General features: G+C 34.3%; 1 protein-coding gene across 2 annotated transcripts in view; it reads left to right on the forward strand.

Moving 5' to 3' along the window:
- The window catches only part of SLC26A7 (solute carrier family 26 member 7), a 51259-nt gene that overhangs the window by 9688 nt on the left and 20718 nt on the right, over positions 1 to 20853 (forward strand). For both annotated transcript variants that reach the window (XM_039353956.1, XM_039353955.1), the window contains exons 3-11: positions 333 to 505; positions 3849 to 4013; positions 10075 to 10227; positions 11511 to 11593; positions 14480 to 14627; positions 14780 to 14893; positions 16824 to 16901; positions 18613 to 18708; positions 20435 to 20541. In XM_039353956.1, the coding sequence (XP_039209890.1) occupies positions 333 to 505; positions 3849 to 4013; positions 10075 to 10227; positions 11511 to 11593; positions 14480 to 14627; positions 14780 to 14893; positions 16824 to 16901; positions 18613 to 18708; positions 20435 to 20541 (1117 nt within the window). The remainder of the gene's footprint in view (positions 1 to 332; positions 506 to 3848; positions 4014 to 10074; positions 10228 to 11510; positions 11594 to 14479; positions 14628 to 14779; positions 14894 to 16823; positions 16902 to 18612; positions 18709 to 20434; positions 20542 to 20853) is intronic.

Below are 20853 nucleotides of genomic sequence, written 5' to 3' on the forward strand. Positions count from 1 at the left end.
TCTCACAACTTTTGAAAGTTCAAAATGTTTATAAAACATAACATGTTCAAAGAATTCATGTTAAAATTAGAATTAGTTGGACATAGACTGAAATCATACAGCTATGGTTTATTTAACCATGATTTTGTTGAATGTGCTATAAGTGAGAAAGATCAAACATCATGATAAGCCATATTTAAATGCAGAGATTGGGCTCACACAACATGTCATGTCCAAAGCAAGCAAACTGAATCATGGTTTAGCTGTAAAGTATGACTTTCCTCCTAAGCAATTTAAAGTCATGTGATAGGGATTAAACAAATGAAAACCAAGTCCTCTTTCTTCTTTCGCAGGAACCTTTGCTCTGACCTCCTTGATTTCTGCAAATGCTGTTGAGCGTCTTGTTCCTCCCATAAACACCAATTTCACTTCAGACAATACATCTGAAGTATTGGGCTTATCTGAGTTTGAGATGCGAAGGATTGGAGTTGCTGCAGCAGTTTCACTGCTAGGAGGGCTGATTCAAGTAGGTTTTTCAGAATTGCTAATTTTATAACTAGAAAACCAGTTCTTTCACCAAAATAGTTTCCAGGCGAAGCAAGCCAATGGAGAAGGATGTATTTCCACATGATTTGGGATTATATTTCACATGTAATCATGGTTTGTAGTGTAGGTTGAAATGTATTCGTTTCACTTAATACAATAAATATAAACATGGCACACAAATCACAATGTCTAGGGTTTCACAACACACTGATTCAAAACTGAACAAAGTCTGTTTGGTGAGAGTAGATAATGGCTGCATTCCAGAGGTTAATAAATTATAACTCTGCCATTCTTAGGAAGGATAGCCAATGATGAGGTATGATGGAAGCTGTAATTCTCAATATCCCAAATGTCTCTGCTCTGCATATTTTTAAGACAATCCTCTGGCTTAGCATGATTTATAACCCACCAATGGGGTGACTGTGTTTCAGAAGAAGTGCTGTATCAGCAGTGTTAATTTGGATTACTTTTGTACATGAAATGAATGGAAAAGCCATCTTCTTCACCGTGCATAGCAAATGTTAGCGTAGGGTATAGCTGCATGTTCCACAATTACCATGCACAGTTTCATAAAAAGTCAATCATCTCAATAACTCTAGTGACTTTGCTTATATCATTTATAAATAAGCTCAAATAATCAGTTGCACATATGCTCTTATATCTGGAAATGATAATTATGCTTCTTCCATTTTCCTGGTACAGGTTCGGTCTTTAAAAAAATGTGAATATGTGAAAGATGAAGAATAATTTGTGTTGCTGAATGTTGCATGTTTATCTTTAAGAGTCTATGGCAAAATGACAATGTCTGCATGGATCATATCCATAGTGAACTATTAGAGTATTCCAGTTTTGTAATGAAAACAATTTTTATAGAAATTGCATAACATATTAAATGAGTCTCAGACATTTCTGCTCATATGCTTTCTTTCTGGTCAGTTATAGGCTTTGCAAATTAGACAACATCCAGCTCAAATCATTTATTGAATTATGAAACATTTAGAACTGATTTGGGAAAAATGTATTTGTGTAGACTCATCTTCATTGGTTTTAGAGGAACTCAGTTTTTCAATATTTCAACTGAATCACCTTTGAATGTAATATCTGAATGAAATGTTATTGTAATAAAGTTGAACATATATTAGCAGTAGAACTGGCTGTCTGTTTGTTTTCTACACTAGCTCCTGGTGTGTTTAAAAGACTTATCATTGCTTGCTGATAAATACTATCAGAAGGAAAACATATTTTATTCTCACTGAGCATGAACACAAAAACTAATTGGTCTTTTTTGTTCTAATCTTTGTTTATCCAATGGAGAGATAAGGCATGCTTTTGAATTGACCTACAGTGGGTACAGAATTCTGGGAAATCTTTATTTTTTTTTCAGAGTTTTATTCAGTCTTTCATCTCTCAGTAGTTTGGGCCTTTTTCTTTTCATCTTACTCTCTCTTTTTTCATCAGCTACAGCACAACTTCCAGAGATCTCCAGAGGTTGATAGCACATCATAGTTTTTAACACAGCAAAAGACAATTGTTAAACACATGTGATTGGAGAGGGATCATATTCACCAATCCCTGCTGATATTTGCTTTGGACACCATTTTCATGGCTAACTTTGTTATGTGAACCCGATCAACTGCGGCTTGCATCACAAATCATGTTTTAGCTGATCATAGCCTAGATAGCTCAGTGCACAAACTGTAAATAAAGTTTTTGTTCTAAAGGAAGGTCAATTACAAAACTTGTCAGGATGTTCTGAATAGCTGCGTTCATGCTCTGCTGAGAGTTTTCTTTTTGTTTTTAAAATGTATCAAATAATTCAAGCAAAGATCAGGAACAAATCTAGCTGCTAAAGCTCTTGACTTTTATTTCCCTGAATATGATCTTCCTATTTTAACTATGGACAGGTAGATGTGTGTATGTATGTATGTTTGGGTATGTGTAAATGTGTATTGCATGTAAATAAATAAATACATAAATACTATCTCTTGGAGGATGTTTAATAAAATTCAGATAAGCTTTCCATCAGCACTTGAGTTTTATTTAATGTTCCTTGATTTAGCAGATTTTGGGTGTAAGGGGCCATCTCAAAAATGGCTTCCTAATCCAAACTGAAGAATAGATTGAAAATGTCAAAAAAACCCTCTGCTTTAATAAACTCACTATTAAATTAGGATTGGAGGTTATCAACACACATTCCAGGATTCTGCACTTTGCCTCTAACTATTGCCTTATTGAAATCTGTGTGATTCTTCTTTCCTTGACTGTGCCCTTGGTGCAGGGCTTGACAAAACTATCTACATCACAAAGCTGTTCTGGAGAAAAATGAGAGGAAGGTGTCCATGTGTACCTCTTTTTTCATTCTTGAAGAAAAGGTGGGGTATGCATCTAACAAAGAAACATACAGACACAGAGATGTGGACACACACAGAGAGAAACATAGACACAGACATACACAAGCTGTGGCTCTTCTAACTCTTCAGTTTGTGATGTCTAGAAATCTTAACTTTTTACATTTCAAATTTGTTAGTCTGAATTTTATAAACTGAATACAGTTAGTCCTCAATTTACAATCATTCGTTTAGTGACCTTTCCAAGTAACAAAAAAGTGACTAATGGCAAGTTTTTACACTTAGGACCTTTGCAGCATCCCCATGGTCACATTATCAAAATTTGGGAGCTTGACAAAATGTATTTATGACAGTTGCAGCATCCTGGGGTCATGTGATCACCATCTGTAACCTTTCCAGCCGGCTTCTGACAAGCAATATCAATGGGGATGCCAGATTCAATTAATAACTGCATGATTCACTTAACAACTGCAATGATTCATTTAACAACTGTGGCAAAAAAGGTCATAAAATGGGGCACAACTCACTTAACAATAATCTTGCTTAGCAACAGAAATTTTGGGCTCCATTTTGGTTGTAAGTTGAGGATTACCTGTATAGTAACTTTTAAATGTATCCAGTGTGATGTCTGTGGCTTAATATTTGTCCTATCCGCAGAGCTTTGTACATTGGAATAACCTAAAGCCAATGAATACAAATGGCTAGAGCCAGTTATTATAATTAATCTCAGCACAGAGCCTGGTGGTAAACTAGCAATACAAGAGAGATAGCATTGTAATAAATGTATGAAAGTTAATATGTGTTGAAAGGTTATTCATGGGTACAATGAGTAATGAAATAACTTCTACTTGATTAGCTCATGTAACTTTCTCATCCACTATTTTTTTAAAAAATACAAGATAGCGTTTTTCTTTCCTACATTAGAATCAATAACTGCCTTTGGTTATAATCTCTATTATATTTCTGGTTTCTCAGGTAGCAATGTTTATGCTACACTTGGGCAGTGCGACCTTCTTGCTAACAGAGCCAGTGATAAGTGCAATGACAACTGGGGCAGCTACACACGTTGTAACTTCTCAAGTGAAGTATCTCCTGGGAATGAAAATGCCTTATATCTCAGGACCTCTGGGATTCTTTTATGTGAGTATATTGATAAATGTTTGTTGTGCTGTTTTGCACATATTTTCATACTTATTAAAATTGCAAGAAGAGCTCTAAATATTATCGTGACCTCTTGGGTCAGGCCTTATTTGGTTACCTCTAATTGGAGTCAATTCTGGATGCAATTCTAGATTTGCTACCTGATGCTATCTGGAACGTGACATGAGTTCTAAAGCCCAGCCACATTCTACTGACTAGTCTTCAAGATGCTATGTAGATGTATGAAGTAGAAAACATTAATATTTGTAAACAACCTATCATAAAAACTACAAGGAAATTGATAATGCCATCTGGTAGTACTGATTTACATTTATATTGAAAATGTTATTTTTATTCTTGCTCAGCACACAAAAGTATACAGTATAATAACAAATAAGAAATAAATGCAGGAAATAACCCCAGTGAAATGCCCTGGGGTAATAATATGTCCATCAGTTATTTCTTAGTGTCCTTCATAACCTTTTAATTTTTTTAAAATTAAATTAATAGAAAACCAGCATGCTACAAAAGTAAAGAATCAGCCTCAATTATGATTTCAATTTTACAATGTTTCTGGGTCCCACATACTGTAGATCCCAATGAATTCTTTGAAAATAAAATAATGGCCCAGTGTCTTGTTTGCCTTTTGAGCTGGTACATTTGTGACTAGTCATGTATACTTTGCCAACTTTTTATAAGAGTAACAATAACATTCACTCAAAATTCCAAATATCTCCCCAACTCAGAAAGATCCTTATCTATATGCTTCATCTCCATAATAGAAGTTTGGCTGTATTTTGAATATTTCTTGTCATTTTATCTCACAAAATGATTATGCCTGTTTATGTTTTCTACTGTATTCATATTTATTAGTAGAAATACTGTACTACTATAAAGAAAATCATGCTGTAGATATGTGTATGGGTTCCAGAATTTGATCAAATCAAGCAGGGTCACATAGATTCCATTTTTACTCTTTTTATTCAGTTTACAGAGACAGGAAGAAGCAGTGTGGATATTACTGAAGTCTTATCTGAGCAGACAAGCAAAGTGTATTTTGGTTTACTAGTAAATATCTTTTTAGTAGTTTACAGATTTTCTACATTCAAAAATTGTTTCCATACTCCATCTTCCACAAACAATGAATATTTAGGATGTATTCTCAGGTGCATATACAGTTCATGAGGCCTCAGAACTGTTGGAAGCTGGTATATTTGAATTATAGGCCGGACCTGTCAAACATCCAATATAATTTGATTGCTTCTCTATAGAGGAAAGAAAAATACTCACAATGGATAAAGTATATTTTATGAAGCTTTTTTGCATAACTGATCTTGTCACTGACACTCCCCCCCCCCAATACTAGAAGAATCCAGAGTTTATAGAAGTTAAATTTGTTGGACAATGATTGTTCTGCCTAACTGCATCTTAAGTCATTTAAAAAAAAAATAGTAGCAAAGGATTAAAAAAATGTGTTCCATTTTTTGTCTTTTTAATGGCACAAAAATCATGCTTTTAAAATGTCAGTTTTTTAATGTGGCATTTAATATTTAATATATTGGCCAAAAGTAAGAGTCTTTATTTTTATTAGAAAAATTATTTCCTTTTTAAAGAGGCTGTTCAAAATCAGGGGAAAATTTCATGTGCTTCATGGGAGGGGGACCAGTATAAGTAGTCCTTGATTTACAACAGTTAATTTATTGACTGTTCCAAGTTACAAAGGCACTGAAAAAAGTAACTTATGACCATTTTTCACAGTTACAACCTTTGCAGCATCCCCATCGTCACGTGATCAATATTCAGATGTTTGGCAACTGGTTCATATTTATGACTTTTGCTGTGTGCCAAGATCATGTGATACCCTTTAATGACCTTTTGATAAACAAAGTCAATGGGGAAACCAGAGTCACTTAACAACCGAGTTACTAAAGACAAATTTGACAAATACTTCCTTATTCTGCTCAGTTTTTCTTTTCTTTTAATCCACATTTCTTTTAATCCAACATAATTACAGCATGTTGCTTTTCTTTATTTTCTTCTACAATCTTCACTTTTTTTCTTTTGGCTTAAATTTTCTTGGATTTCAAAGAAAGAATTATTATTGTGAATAAAATGGAGATAAAGAACCATAAAGAAAACAAGCCAATAAACATTTTGTTTTATATATAATAAGATCATAATTCAACATGAACCATGAAATGTATATGGAGAGAACCAACCTATTCCGGAGACCCCTTGTGATTAAACATCACAGATTTATATAAAATTGCAAAGTGGTTTAGGGTTGCAACAACCCTAAATAAAACATTTCTTTAATATGTATTTTGTCTGATGAGATTGGTGCTTCTACTATGGTTCTTTCTGTGTGCTACAGATTCAGAAGTATCCTCTGACTCTATGTAGCTTTTTTGTTGCATGCACCAAGTAAATTGTTATGTACTGAGACTGTTAGTTCATTAGTATAGCTGATATTGAGTATATTATTAACTTTCTAAGATCTGAGACTGGAAATACCTATGCATGTTGGGATTGGATCTAGAAATTTCTGCAGAAAAAGTTATTCTCTAGCTGTGGCCCTCCATTAAGTATATAGCAACTGTGGAAAGTGAAAAGCTAGAAAGAGACAAAGAGGTATCTACAGAGGTGACATTCTCAATTTTGGCTCATGTACTGAAAGTATTATTGTACATATATTGAGGAAAAATAGGAGTCATTGGAGCTTCTTGTATGGATTATGGAAGACTAGATGTGGAGACAACATTATGGCTGAGAATGCTATCTAGAGCGCAAACATTGGCTGTGAAAACTAGTCAAGGAGAGATTGTGAGATAGCCCTTTGTATTCTGGACAGCTGCTCGTTATGAATAAACTGTAGAAATAGAAGTTTTAGCAGTCACTTTGCAAGTTGAGCAACTGGGAATTGTCGGATTCCATCTATGCCCACAACCACAGTGTAATTGTCAGTTCATCACAGAGCTGACTTTGCAGTCCCCTTCTGAAAGCACAGAGTTTAGCACAATGGGGACAATGGACGTCCATTATAGTAATTGTGGATGTTATTTTGTGATGGTGCTCACAGTTTATTAAACCAGAACTTGTATTGATTGATGAGCATAGCAGATTTTTTGGGGTGGAAATCAATGTACATCAGACTAAGACTTTCATACTGGGAATTTATTCTCCAAATGAGGACAAATCATTGTCTTATAAAAACATATAGAAATATTAATATTTAAAATATTTTTTCTTATGAAAATTGGTTTTTGCTGATTTGATAACTGGAGAGAACATCTTAAGCTTTAATAGTAACAGTTGTCTATGTTAACAATAAGAGAAATGGAAATAAAATGTAACTATGTAAAGCAAAAAAAACCGACCCTGTTGAAATTAAAAATAAACTTGGGAAATTACTGATGTATAAATATTAATACACAATTGAGATCAGAGGTTTTTCTTTTAAAATTGATAGACAAACAATTGAAAAAATGTCATGGAAATTTATTTTTGTACACAATAACTGCACCAAGATTATTGTATGCACAAAGAAGGAAACATTTGGTAGTACCCACAATGGAGGAATGGTTGGTGATGATGATAGAACTTGACAAGATGGCTAAATTGACTTCTTATTTAGAGAAAAGACAATATCTATGGTCACTGTTGCCTTTATAGACTTATTGAGTCCTTTGGGATTGGGCGGCATATAAATATTTGTAAATAAATAAATAAATAAATAAATTGAGTCCTTATAGACTTTTTGCATGAAACAGAAAAAACATGAAATGTTGTGGATGATTAGGAAAAAGAGATAATAGAAAAGATTGTTTTTTATTGTTGTAATAATAGATTAGGACAGTGGTTTCCAACCTTTTCTATACCCTGCACCCCTAGAACGCTTCTGATATATTCTTGCACCTCTTACAAAAGTTTGAAATAACGGCAACAAATTATGCATATATGCTACAATTTTAAAACTTCTAAATCCAAGTTTTTGCACCCCCTGGACTATCATCTCACACCCCTGGTTGGGAACCCCTGGGTTAGGAGATAATTTTAGATATAATTGTTGTAAAGGAAATTGAAAGCAACATATTTCTATTTCATTCTCTAAGGGACATAGGTGGTTAAGAAATAAGAAATATAAATAAATAGCATTCTTATATTTTATACTTTTGGCTTTTTCTTTTTTTTCTTTATATTAGTTTTTGTTAGTTTTTATCTTTGTCTTAAAGACTTAATAAAAATTATATATATGTACATGTATGTATATATATGTATATGTATGTGTGTGTATAAAATAACTGAGCCGAGGTGGCGCAGCAGTTAGGGTGCAGTACTGCAGGCCACTTTAGCTGACTGTGTTCAGCAGGTCAGCGGTTCAAATCTCACCAGCTCAAGGTTGACTCAGCCTTCCATCCTTCCGAGGTAGGTAAAATGAGGACCCAGATTGTTGGGGGCAATGTAAATATATATGTACATTGCTTACTGGTGTACACCGCTTAGAGAGTGCTTGCACTTAAAGCGGTATATAAGTCTCATAAATAAATAAATAAATAAATGTATGTATGTGTATGTATGTATGTGTATGTATATACATACATACACACATACACATACATATATGTACATATATATATACATATATGTATGTGTGTGCGTGTATGTATGTATGTATACATATATATATATGGAAAAATATGAGCTCATTCTAGACAGGTATCACACTTACATGGGAAAGAATCATGTCACTTCCATTTTTCAAAGTACCTGTTTCCAGCTGTAGTTGGCTATGTAGAATGTGGAGATATGCAATATTAAAAAGAAAGTATACAGCTTCCAAGCCAGCTTTTTCAAGACAAGGCATGGTAGGATTCCACTTGACAGCTGAAATGCTGTATAGAACATTTTATGAAAATAAGAACAAGCTAAACATATATAAATAATTTTTTAACAGTGAATGTTCATATTTAGGACCCGTCTCTTATTTTTCTTATGAACAAATTTCTGAATTAGATGATTCAAGGCTTAGATTTAAATTATGTTGTAAAGCAATTTCATTCTGAATCAGTGTTGTGTTTGGCTGCCAAACATTGGAGAAAAGCACTTTTTGGCGATTTAATAGGGACTTTTTGCCTGTAAAATTGGATTTGTTAGCAGAGATTTCAATCTTTTGAATAAACCTGTTTGCTTTGATAGCTGCACCCATTTAGAACTTCAACCTTAATTGCTTTTCTTTGCAATTATACTTCTGGCATGCTAACTCTATGGAGTCACTTATATGTCTTAGCATGCACTATTCAATAAATGGCTGAATTATACAGTTGTTGAAGCTCTAATGTGCATCTCTGTTGGGGGTGTACTCTGCCAGCTCAGTCTTACCATGTTCATGAGCCACTGTTTTATCCTTAGCCTCATCAGAAAATGTGTTTGGGCTTTCCATTCTGAAAATAAAATTTGATTTGAGGTCCTGAGATGAATTTGCTTTTCTTTGATGATTGGATGAATGTCTACATTACTTTTGAAAATATTATCTATGCAACAGGTGATTCTTTTTGTATTGCTGTGATAATCTGTTGAGTTGATTATGATTTAATTAAATGTCAACAACATTTGTGTTTAACTAAACCAGGGGTACCCAACCTCTGGTCCGTGGACTAGTACCGGGCCGCAACATGCCACCAACTGGGCCGCACAAACAAGGAAAGCCCTATCCACAGGTCCCTGGTCCCCAAAAGGTTGGGGACCTCTAATGTAGACTTCTGTAGGTACAGTATATAAAGCCAATATTACAGATTCATACTGTATTCCAGAAGATTAAGAAACCCCTTGGAAATTACAGGAAAGATGAAATATTTAGCAGAAATTAAGCCCTTTTCTTTTCTCTAATAAAGATTTGAACTGGGCATGCATCTCTTCAGAAAACAAAAGAAACTATTATTTGTGAAGGGCATAACTGGATCTAATTTATAATATTCAGGATTAGGTGTCGGTGTCAGTAACTTCTCCATATCTGAATGTAACTATTGCTTATTTATAGGGTATGATCTTTCCTTCCATATAGATTTATGCCTACATTTTTGAAAACTTCAGATCCATTCAGCTGGAAACTGTACTATTGTCTCTATCTAGTATTGCCATACTAGTTCTTGTTAAAGAGTTAAATGAAAAATTTAAGAAGAAAATTAAAATAGTGCTTCCTATTGATTTGGTTCTGGTAAGTATAACTTTTTAATAATTTGCTACAGTTGTTGGCACCTTCTGCTTATTTCATGAAATAAATATTTAGCATTGTAATGATGTTATAATAAATCTGCTGTGAAGCAGTTAGAATAGGGGTCTTCAAACTTGGCCCTTTTATGACTTGTGGACTTCAACTTCCAGAATTCCTCAGCCAGGTACTCCACAGGGTACTGTTACAGGAAGAAAGGAAGGAGTGCTATGCTATGTATCCTTTCTAAAAAGAAAGGCATGACAAAAATTTAACAAATTCACAAGCAAGCTACAATTTTATTTTATAATATAATATATCACGATATAGGATAATTAAAGATTAAAATTCCCAGGAAGCACCATAAATAAATAATTTTAGAAAGCTTGACATTTTTTTAAAAAAAATCTTTTCCTTCTCCCTGTAATAATCAAATAAACAAAATGATGTTGATAAGCAGCATACCTTAAAGTCCACTGCCACAAGATTTGTACAGTGCTTCTCATAAAACTTCTGAGAAAGACATTATATTCTTATGAAAGAAAATGATAATAAAGATTTAATCAATATTGTTTGTGCCCATTAGTGACCATCAGGCAATGTTGTGATATATAAGGTAGGGTAATTAATTTGAGGACTGCCCCAATTTGTTTCTCATAAAAATGTCAGATGAGCTAGCTACGTCGATACTTTTTATTTAAATCAATATATACTGTGGCTCTGATGTAAAGATGTATAAATTTAATGCCAAATCACCATTTTTAGACAGGCTAGTCTAGGACTGCCTATGCAGAAATTTTTACCATATCCTTCCGTGGGATTTTTACATATTTAGAAAGGACAAATACACTATGACTATATGACTCGTACCTTTTTTTTCTGGTCCCACAGCTACTGGGACTCCAGAAAGCATCTCGGGAAGACTGTGGACTCTGTTCAATAATATGAATTAGGATATAAAATCCTGATGAGTGTGGAGGGAACACCTCTGGAATTCTAAAATATATTAAGACATGTCACAGAAGGAAGCATTGGCCACAACTCTCCCAATGTATTTTCCAAGAAGCTATGTGGTCTTTGGATCAAAAAAGATCCCTTTATGTCTCCCCTAAACCCAACAGATGAGGGCATCATAACCTGAGTTGATAATTATGGTACTCAACAAGTGATCCATCTCATAGATGGCTGTATAATTGGTCTTAATCCATATTTCTAAGAAAGTAGAAAAACAGTTACACTACTTCTTATAATCTTGTTTCAAATCAATTTTTATTGTTGCTTGATAATAGGTAATTGCTACATCTTTCATCTGCTATTCTGCTGACATGGAGCATAGTTTTGGCCTAGAAGTTGTGGGACATATTCCAAAAGGGTAATGTGTCTTCTATAAATAAGCTTTTGTGTTTATGTATATGTGTCTACATATAGAATGTAGTTATTTCTTGCCCAGATTTTATAGTCTTTAGTTGTTAATGTGGTCTAAGCAACGAAACAGTTGAAGAATGAAAATAAAAAGTGCACAGTTTGCATTAATACAAATGATAACAATATCTCAGAAGAAGGAATTAAATCAGAATCTGGTACCTAATAATTCTGTTTTTAAATAACATATCACTATTGGTAAATGTTTTCTGCATCTCTTTGAGTGCACTTTCTGTAGTCAGTACAGAGAGTTTTCAAAGGGATAAATCAAATGCTTTTAAATTTATACATTCAATAATACAATAATCTACCCTTTGTTTTTCACTTATGGACTATTCTCTCTTGGGTTACAGATAGGGCTTAATCTTGAATGGAGAAATTTGACATTTAGATCTACCTCTTGTGCCTCCCTGCTACTTTCACAGTAATTTATTTCAGTGTTGGGGAAATTTGAAGGCTGTGCAGTGTTCTTTGCCCCCACACATCCCCAGGACCTGAAATGCATTGAAATAATCAGGAATTGCTATAAATAATTTCCTTTCATTGAACCTTATGGGGGCAGGAATGTTTTTTTTTTTGAAAGGAAAAAAACGTAACTGGACAAGGGATTGGATTTATCACAACATTTTGTTTTCCCAGCACCCACATTTAGGTTTTGTAAAAAGACACTTTAAATTTGAGAATAATTGACAGTGAATAAGGTAAGAATACATTTTTTATTAAAAGTTGTGCACAGCATTTGAAAGAGGCAAGAGTTAAAGCTTTGGCTTCTTAAAAACATTGTGTCCTTTGCATGGCTTGCTTGCCCACTTTATTTCTGTGTCTGTGTAGGTACAGGTAGTCCTGAAGTTACAATCATTCATTTAGTGACTGTTCGCAGTTACAACGGCACCGAAAAAAGTGATTTATGACCGTTTTTCACATGTACAACCCTGTGATCACCTTTTGTGGCCAAGACACTAGGAAAGTCAATGGGGAAGCCAGATTCACTTAACAACTGTGTCAATAAAGGTTGCAAAATGGGGCAAAACTCACGTAACAACTGTTTTGCTTAGCAACAGAAATTTGGGGCTGAATTGTGGTTGTAAGCCGAAGACTGCCTATATGTGTCCTCCCAGCCACTTTATTTACTAGCAGTCCCAGCAGATGTGCCCTGTTGCATATACGTGTACTCCCTTGCAACCAGTTTGGAGCAGTTGTGGGTCTTCCAATTATTTTGAAGAGGAGTGCTATGCTCATATATTAGTTCACTTTTTTATATATCTCTTTCAAAGGCTCTACATGGACCCATTAGTTAATATGATAGCTTTGAGAAAGAAGGCATACAAACATGATATCAACAACACATTTTTTTTAAATGGTAAAATCTAACTTCAAACTAATGGGAGAACCCTCATAACTTTAGAATTTAATGTTTCGGAAAAGAACCTGACCTAATTCCTCTGCCCATTTAGTTCAATCCAAACCTGAAAGAAAATAGTTTTCAAGAGTACTGGAGGTTAAATGAGATATTTTTCTGTGCAAACATATAAATGGTTATATATTTTTGAAGTGCTGCAAATAGCTTGAAAATTTAGAAGGATAATAGGGAGATTATATAAAATCAATAATTCCAACAAGTTTGGAAGGCAGATTAAATAAGATCAATAAGCCCCTTTCCTCCACCAAATATAGATTCTTAAAATAATGGTTATGTGTCATGTGGACTTCTGTTTTGAGGAGCATAAGTATAAATATTTATTTCTCTTTGGATCCTAGGCAGTGGCAAATCTTCATCGGTTCTTAGACCTGTTATATATCTAAAATGTTTGAATTAGGATTTCAGAATAGAAAATGGGTTGGAATTTCAGGTCCCAAGTTAAGTAAGCACTGAAATTATCAAGAGGAAAGTGATACATAACAATAAAACTATTAATAAACTTTATTCCTGGATTCCTTACTGTAATAACGCATACAGGTAGTCCTTGATTTACAAGCATAATTGAGCCCAAAATTTATGTTGCGAAGTGAGACATTTGTTAAGTGAGTTTTGCCCCATTTTACGATCTTTCTTGCCACAGTTGTTAAGTGAATCACTGCAGTTGTTAGATTAGTAATGTGGTTGTTGAGTGAATCTGGTTTCCTCACTGACTTTGCTTGTCAGAAGGCCGCAAAAGAAGATCACATAAATGTGAGTCAGTTACTGAGTGTTTGAATTTTGGTCACATGACCATGGGGAATGACGTAACAGTCGTAAGTGTGAAAAATGATCATTTTTTCAGTGCTGTTGTAACTTCGAATGGTCACTAAACAAACCATTGTAAATTGAGGATTATCTGTACTAATGGAATAATTCTTTCACAAAGAATCACTATGGAGATGCCAGTGAACCAGAGCAAAACTAATCAATCAACAAACAAGCAAGCTGCAAAGTAGGCCAGTTAAATTATTCTGAAATTACAAAAAAAGTGGCATTTGAGATTGAGACTTGCATACAGTTATCAAGAAATTAAACTGATGACTGAGCTAAAATTTAAACTGCATAATCCAGATCATGCTCTTAACCTTATGCTAATATAGGAACAATTTAACAGTTTTTAAGAGCACAGAACTGACCACATAATTGATAAATAGATTCAGTCAGTCTTTGTGAATTGGACACGATGGAACAGAACAGTAACAAAAATGCAGTATCTATAATGCATGGGCCTTTGCAGGTTCTAATGATACTCATAATAGTAGAATAATGTACAGTTCAGCTGATTTCTCTGAAATATTCACTTAATATTCACAGCAGCTTTACCACATTCTTCAGTGTGATATTTTCTGCAATCTAAAAGTATCCTTACTTTTACAGTATACCAGCACCAAGTTCTCCACCTTTGAATATCCTCCCTGAAGTAGTGACAGAGGCTTTTGGAGTTGCATTAGTTGGTTATGTGGCATCTCTAGCTCTGGCCCATGACTCTGCTAAAAGATTTAATTACTCTGTGGATGATAACCAGGTAAAAAATAGCCTTAAAATTTACCTTCAGGATGCATTTATTTGGGGACGATGGTATAAGAAATGAAAAGGAAAGTAGACTTCAGTTGAGGGTATTTGATTCTATGGGATTTTGGTCTAGCCTTTTCCTTATTTTTTAAAAAACTTTTTCAGGAGTTCTTGGCTCATGGCCTCAGCAATGTGATCCCTTCATTTTTCTTTTGCATACCAAGTGCAGCAGCCATGGGACGAACTGTACTTCTATACAACACTGGAGCAAAAACACAGGTATTCCTACTGCCATAATGGGTGGGTCAAGACAGTGGCCTATATAGAATGACTATTCAAGTCAGAGAAATATTAGATGTTAATACATCATCTTTAAAAATCCTGCAAGTCTTAGTACGATTAAGAACCAGATCATCATGATAGAGAAACTTTAAAATTTATGGTACTTATTCATTTGGCGTTTAGAGCAGAGTCATACTTATAAAAGGGATGTGTTGCTCTAGAAAATAGCAATTCCTTTCCTTTTCTTACTTCTTCGCCAACATGATGCTCCATATGTTGGAGAAACTTTTGACACAAAAATTTCTCATCACATAATTCTTTTTCAATATGCAAAAGAAGAGAGAGAAAGAGAAAAAAATGACAAGGGCTATTTGTTTTTGATGACAGTTATGTATCTTCCATAATGTATCATCCAGTGTAAAATTCTTGAAGGAAAAACAAAGTTTACTTAAAATGAAGAGTGAATTGGCCACATCAAATACTCTACTGTCTGCAGGGTCCCTGGTGCTCTACCAAACTAGGTAACGCCATACTCTGCAGCAGGGGTCTTCAAACTTGACCCTTTTATAATGTGTGGACTTCAACTCCCAGAATTCCTCAGCCAGCGTGTCTGGCTGAGAAATTCTGGGAGTTGAAGTCCACAAGTCATAAAAGGGCCAAGTTTGAAGAACCTTGATATACAGCTTGATCATGATTTATTAGTTGTTGCTTGTATGTACACTGAAAGCTTATGCACTGGATACAAATTCCTTGTGTGTCCAATCACACTTGGCCAATGAAGAATTCTATTCTATTCTTAGATAGAGTAAAAGAAAGGAAAAGGGTAACTTCTTTAAGAAAATGTAAATTATGCTCATGCAAATCAAATCTGAAGCATTTTTTTTAAAGTAAAGACTTAATTCGCTAACATATAGAAACATTGCATAGCTCTGGTATTAGTATGCTGGAGTAACTAAAGCAGGGTTCTCCATCTGAAGATTTCCAGATATATTAGATTTTCCACCACAGTCAAAAGTCATGGTAGCTTCCAAGAGATGGTTTTGTTACGTATACATCTGTACAAATGTAAATCCACCCTGCATGATTTAAATGAAATGAGGGCATTCACCAATATCTGTGGATTTCAACATTTATACAGATAGAAGTAGACAGTGAACACATTGTTATTTAAAAAAAATACAACTTTACATCTTTGAGTTTTCCTCCTTAAAGCTGTTCTTTAGTAGTGTCTGAAATAATATGCGCCACTTTTGTGTTTATGTTGTATATATTGTTATTTGATAGATATATTTTCTTCTTGAGTAATGTAGGGATACCCTATAACAGTGATGGTGAACCTTTTAGAGACTGAGTGCCCAAACTGCAACCCAAAACCCACTTATGCATCATTGGATGCTGGGTGGGTGTGGCCTATTGGTTGGGTGTGGCCAATTGGGTGGGCGTGGCTGCTGTGGTAACAGCAGACTGGGTGGGACTAAAAAGTTCAATTAATCAATTCCAACTTTGCAAGTTCTTTTTTTTTTCCCGCAAGAAGTTGAAATTGACTGATTGATTTGAACTTTGTTTTTTTTGCACACAGCAGCGGAGGCCTAAAGCGAAAAGGTTTTATAAAACCCAGCTGAAGGCCTAGGACTGGGGCGACAGTGCGCGTTCCCACAGAGAGGGCTCTGAGTGCCGCTTCTGGCACCCGTGCCATAGATTCACCACCACTGCCCTATAATAAGAAAAAATATTAATTTATTCACAAATGTTTCCAACTACATGAGAGAGCCAGAAGTCTCTTTCTCAGCACTGTTAATTTTGTATGTCTGCAGTGGTTTGCTATGCTCAGCAACTTTGAGAAAACCAAAAACTTTTATTTGTAGGTATTTTAGAATCTGAATAATATGATTATTTATATATATATTTTCTTTCCAACTCTTTTTAGGTGGCTTGTCTGATCTCTTGTATCTTGGTGCTTGTGGTTATCTATACAATAGGACCAATGTTATACTGGCTACCCATGGTACATTTCTTTTTTTTAATATTTTTCTTTTTTCTTTTAACCATTATTGTGTGCTTATTATTTAATTACATCATCATCATCATTATTTGGATTGTATAACTATTCAGCTTAAATTATTATTTCTGAAAATGTTCATTCCATTTTTCTTTAGGATTCCATTAAAAAAAGGATATTGCTGCATGCCAAGAACAAATATGTGAAAAAGTACTCTTCATTTTGCTTAGATAAGAACAGTGGAACCTATTGCAGGAGCTTAGATATTGTGCACCTACTACATAAGATTAAAATAGGCTGTAAGACTGAGCTGGGGTTTTGGGCCCTAGCACAAGAACATAATTTATTTTTCCAGTGTATAAACCGTGAAGCACTTATTTTTTTGCTTAAGAAAGAAAACACTTTTTGTGTAACAAAAGTGCTTGCAAGGGAGTTAGGTGAAAAGGAGAAAGGAAAACAACTGTAGGGTAATTTGCTTCTGCTATTTGGCTGGTTTAGGTTGGATCTGCTTAGAACTTTGATGGGAGACCATTAAAAATCGTTGAGCTATAGGCTACATTGGGAAGTTTTTTTAAAAAAAATCCCAAAAGAAAGCAGTGGTTCACCACATCCATATAGCCATTTGTCATATGTTGTTTTAAGTTTCTGCTGCAAAGAAGGGACAATATATATATTATGGCTAGAAATCAGGATGCACTGAATGTAATCTCCAAGAGCCAACTTTGATTCAAAGGAATTTTTACTTTTTATAATATGCAGAAGGAAATTCCTCTGCATTCGGTGGAGCTTATTTTTACATATGTAAGTGCACTCAAATTGCAGATTCATTCAAGAAAAATCATAAAATCCAAGAAGGTTGTCATGTTCAGGTGGAAGATATGATTGCCAGCAGGTCATTATCTTAATCATGAATTGTTTTTGGTTGGCCACCACTGAAGAAAGGAAATAGCTGGAGCTTATAAAAATTACTTGATTAATTAATCACATTTATTTAGCAGCTGATCTCACCAAAAGCAGCTCTACACAGCACACAACAATCGGATAAAAACAAACATCGATCCAATTTTAGTTGTAATTATCCAGTTCTTCATTAGGAGAATGGAGATTAACCAGCTCAATGGAGCTAGACTGGGTTCACCTATCACGTTGAACCATAATCTCAATTTTGTTAAAGTGATGGAGTCCAGACATTCCACACTACACTGTGGAAATGGTTGCTTGTTGGAAATTGGCATGCAGGTATCCAGGGAATGTCCATCTCACCTGTTTTTTCTATGTATTAGAAGTATTAAGCCTTTTGTATTTCTACCTTAGACCTGAAAGTCCAGAAAAAGAAAGCTGTAGTTCAGATACTGTATGCCTATAGTAGTAAAAAACGAAGAAGAATCCTAAAGAAATATGGAAAATAGGTGAATCTGAATATCAGAGCAATCTCTTTCTGAAGAAAGCCTTAAAAGAAAAAACTTCAATCAGTAAGAATTCTGGGGCAGGACAGAAATAGCGACATATGGTAGATACAAGTGTAACAATTGCATTCAGATAAACATATTTAGTTATTTGGTTAATTTTAAAGTTTGTATTATGTATATTTGGGAAAGGGAATGATATATGTATGAACAATATCTGCTCCTGCCTTGTGATTTGCCAGTCCTTTTGCCAAAATAATTTCCCCTCCAGTATAACGAGCACCTTGTAATGAATGTCTCTTCCATCCCAGGGTGTGCTAGCAAGTATCATTGTGGTGGGGCTGAAGGGAATGCTGATGCAGTTCCGAGATTTAAAAAAATACTGGAGTGTGGATAAAATTGAATGGGTAAGTTGAACTTTACTGCATGATCTTTACAGGATATGGAGTAATCTTAAAAGTTGACCCCTTTATCCTTGTAGTGGCCCTGAGTTGCTTGACAGTGAGATGGAAGGCATATAAATTTAATAAATAAATCCTCCCTTTTGTGTCCCAAAGGTGTTTTTGCAAAAGGCAACTAGACTTTTCTTTGTTTTTATGCTTGAAGACATTTTGCTTTTCATCCAAGAAGCTTCTTCAGTTCTGACAGTCAGAACTGAAGAAGCTTTTTGGATAAGAAGCGAAACGTCTTCAAGGATACTCAAGAAAAACAAAGTCCAGTTGCCTTTTGAAAAAGCATCTTTGGGACATTACTGAGAGGCCTGAATATTGCTTTTTTGATGTCTTTTTCAACATCAGGCAATAGCTACTATAGGTCCCATACTGTATGTAGCACTTAGAGTATTGCTGCAAAATTAGCTTTCTGCTTTGGTTGATAATGAAAGTGTTTAGCCAGCATTTTTGTTTCAAACTGTGGTTTTTATTTTTTGCTGTTCACAATTTGTATAATGTTTTCCTGAGTCTTTGTTGTCTCTTTGTCTTCTACTTGAAATTCATAGTCATCATTTTAATATGTAAGCGCTGAGCCAGTCATTTTCCTAGGTTCTATGCCTCAGTGCTTTTGTAAAGTAATGACTTCATTCCAGATGTGATTATAATTTCAATTTGGCAAATTTGCTCTAAGGACTATGCATTGTAATATGATTTATATAGGAATTTGTCCACAATAGAAGAGATTGAAACTAATCAGACTGCCTCATTCAAATGTCAATTAGTCACCAGAGGATAATTTCCCATCATTTTGATTTCCTTAAAATTCCATATGCTAGTGGAACTTTGTCATAATTCCTGAGTATTCCAGCTTCTGTTTTGTTTCTAAACACAAATAGCTGCTTTTTCTGATTAGTATATAATGTTTTACTCAGTGCTCCCTCTTACTTTACAGCAAAATTTCTACATTACAATTATGCTTTGAAATAAAAAGCAAGGATTTTGAAATACGGTAGCATTAAAATAAGGAATATATGAAAATTTCCAAACAAATACAAAATAAATATGGATTAACTCCAGATTTGTTAAAAGTCACTTTTAATTTTGTGTTCGTGATTTTTCCTTCTTTTCCATGCTATGATATTTTTGTTTCATAAGAAATCAAAAGGATGTCAGAATGCTATAGTCCTTGAGTATGAGCAGGCAACCTTATAAGGACATGATCTAAGAAAGCAAAAGAGGCACACATAGCAATATATTATGAAATATATAAAAATATTATTTCCCTGGTTGTTTCCACATGTAAGTGGATCCACATCTGCTTTTCTAATTCCAAAGGATGCAATTGCTTTAGTGCCTTGAGAAGGAGGCCTGGAGGCTTCATTCTATTAACTTGGTTTGCAAAGCACCCCTTATGAATGCTTTGCACAGCTTTAAGTTCATATATGCTTTAGCAGATGCTCAGTGTTCTAGAGAATGAAATATTCTTCATTTACCAATTTAGAAGGTCAATATGTCTTCTGAGGTATTCGGTTGTTAAATTATTTAAATTTAAAATATATATCTTGTGAAATAGCTTGTCAGATTTTACATTTGTTTGTTTCTAATTAAAGTAATAAAATGTTAATTATATAATAAAATCACTAGAATAAAGAATTGTGCATATCTAATTATGAAATATGTTTTCATCTTTTGTATCTTTCAGACTATATGGGTCAGCACGTATGTGTTTACAGTTTGCTTTGCTGCTAATGTAGGGTTATTGTATGGTGTCGTCTGCACAATACTTATGGTGGTTTTCCGTTTTTCAAGGTGAAGTTTTTAGAAGCAAATAATTTCTGGATATGCTGAATGATTCTCTTCTTCATGACAAATGTATACTACAAATTGTTTTTGTTATGTATAACTGTTCAGCTTTTTTTATCTCCTACAAATAATCTTGGAAGTTTTAATGAGTTGGAAGTATAATTATTCTTCTGTTTCAATCATGTTTATTTTTGACAAGTTTGATTAGAACAGCTAAATAGGCACATAAGGACTCAAGAACTTCTGATTTATAGTACAAAAGTCAAGAGGGTATTACAAAAGAATTCTAGTGGCTGCTATATATCAAATGCAAGTTCT

Source organism: Crotalus tigris, unplaced genomic scaffold, assembly GCF_016545835.1.
Source record: "Crotalus tigris isolate CLP2741 ecotype Arizona unplaced genomic scaffold, ASM1654583v1 scf7180000018541.849907, whole genome shotgun sequence".
NCBI lineage: Eukaryota > Metazoa > Chordata > Lepidosauria > Squamata > Viperidae > Crotalus > Crotalus tigris.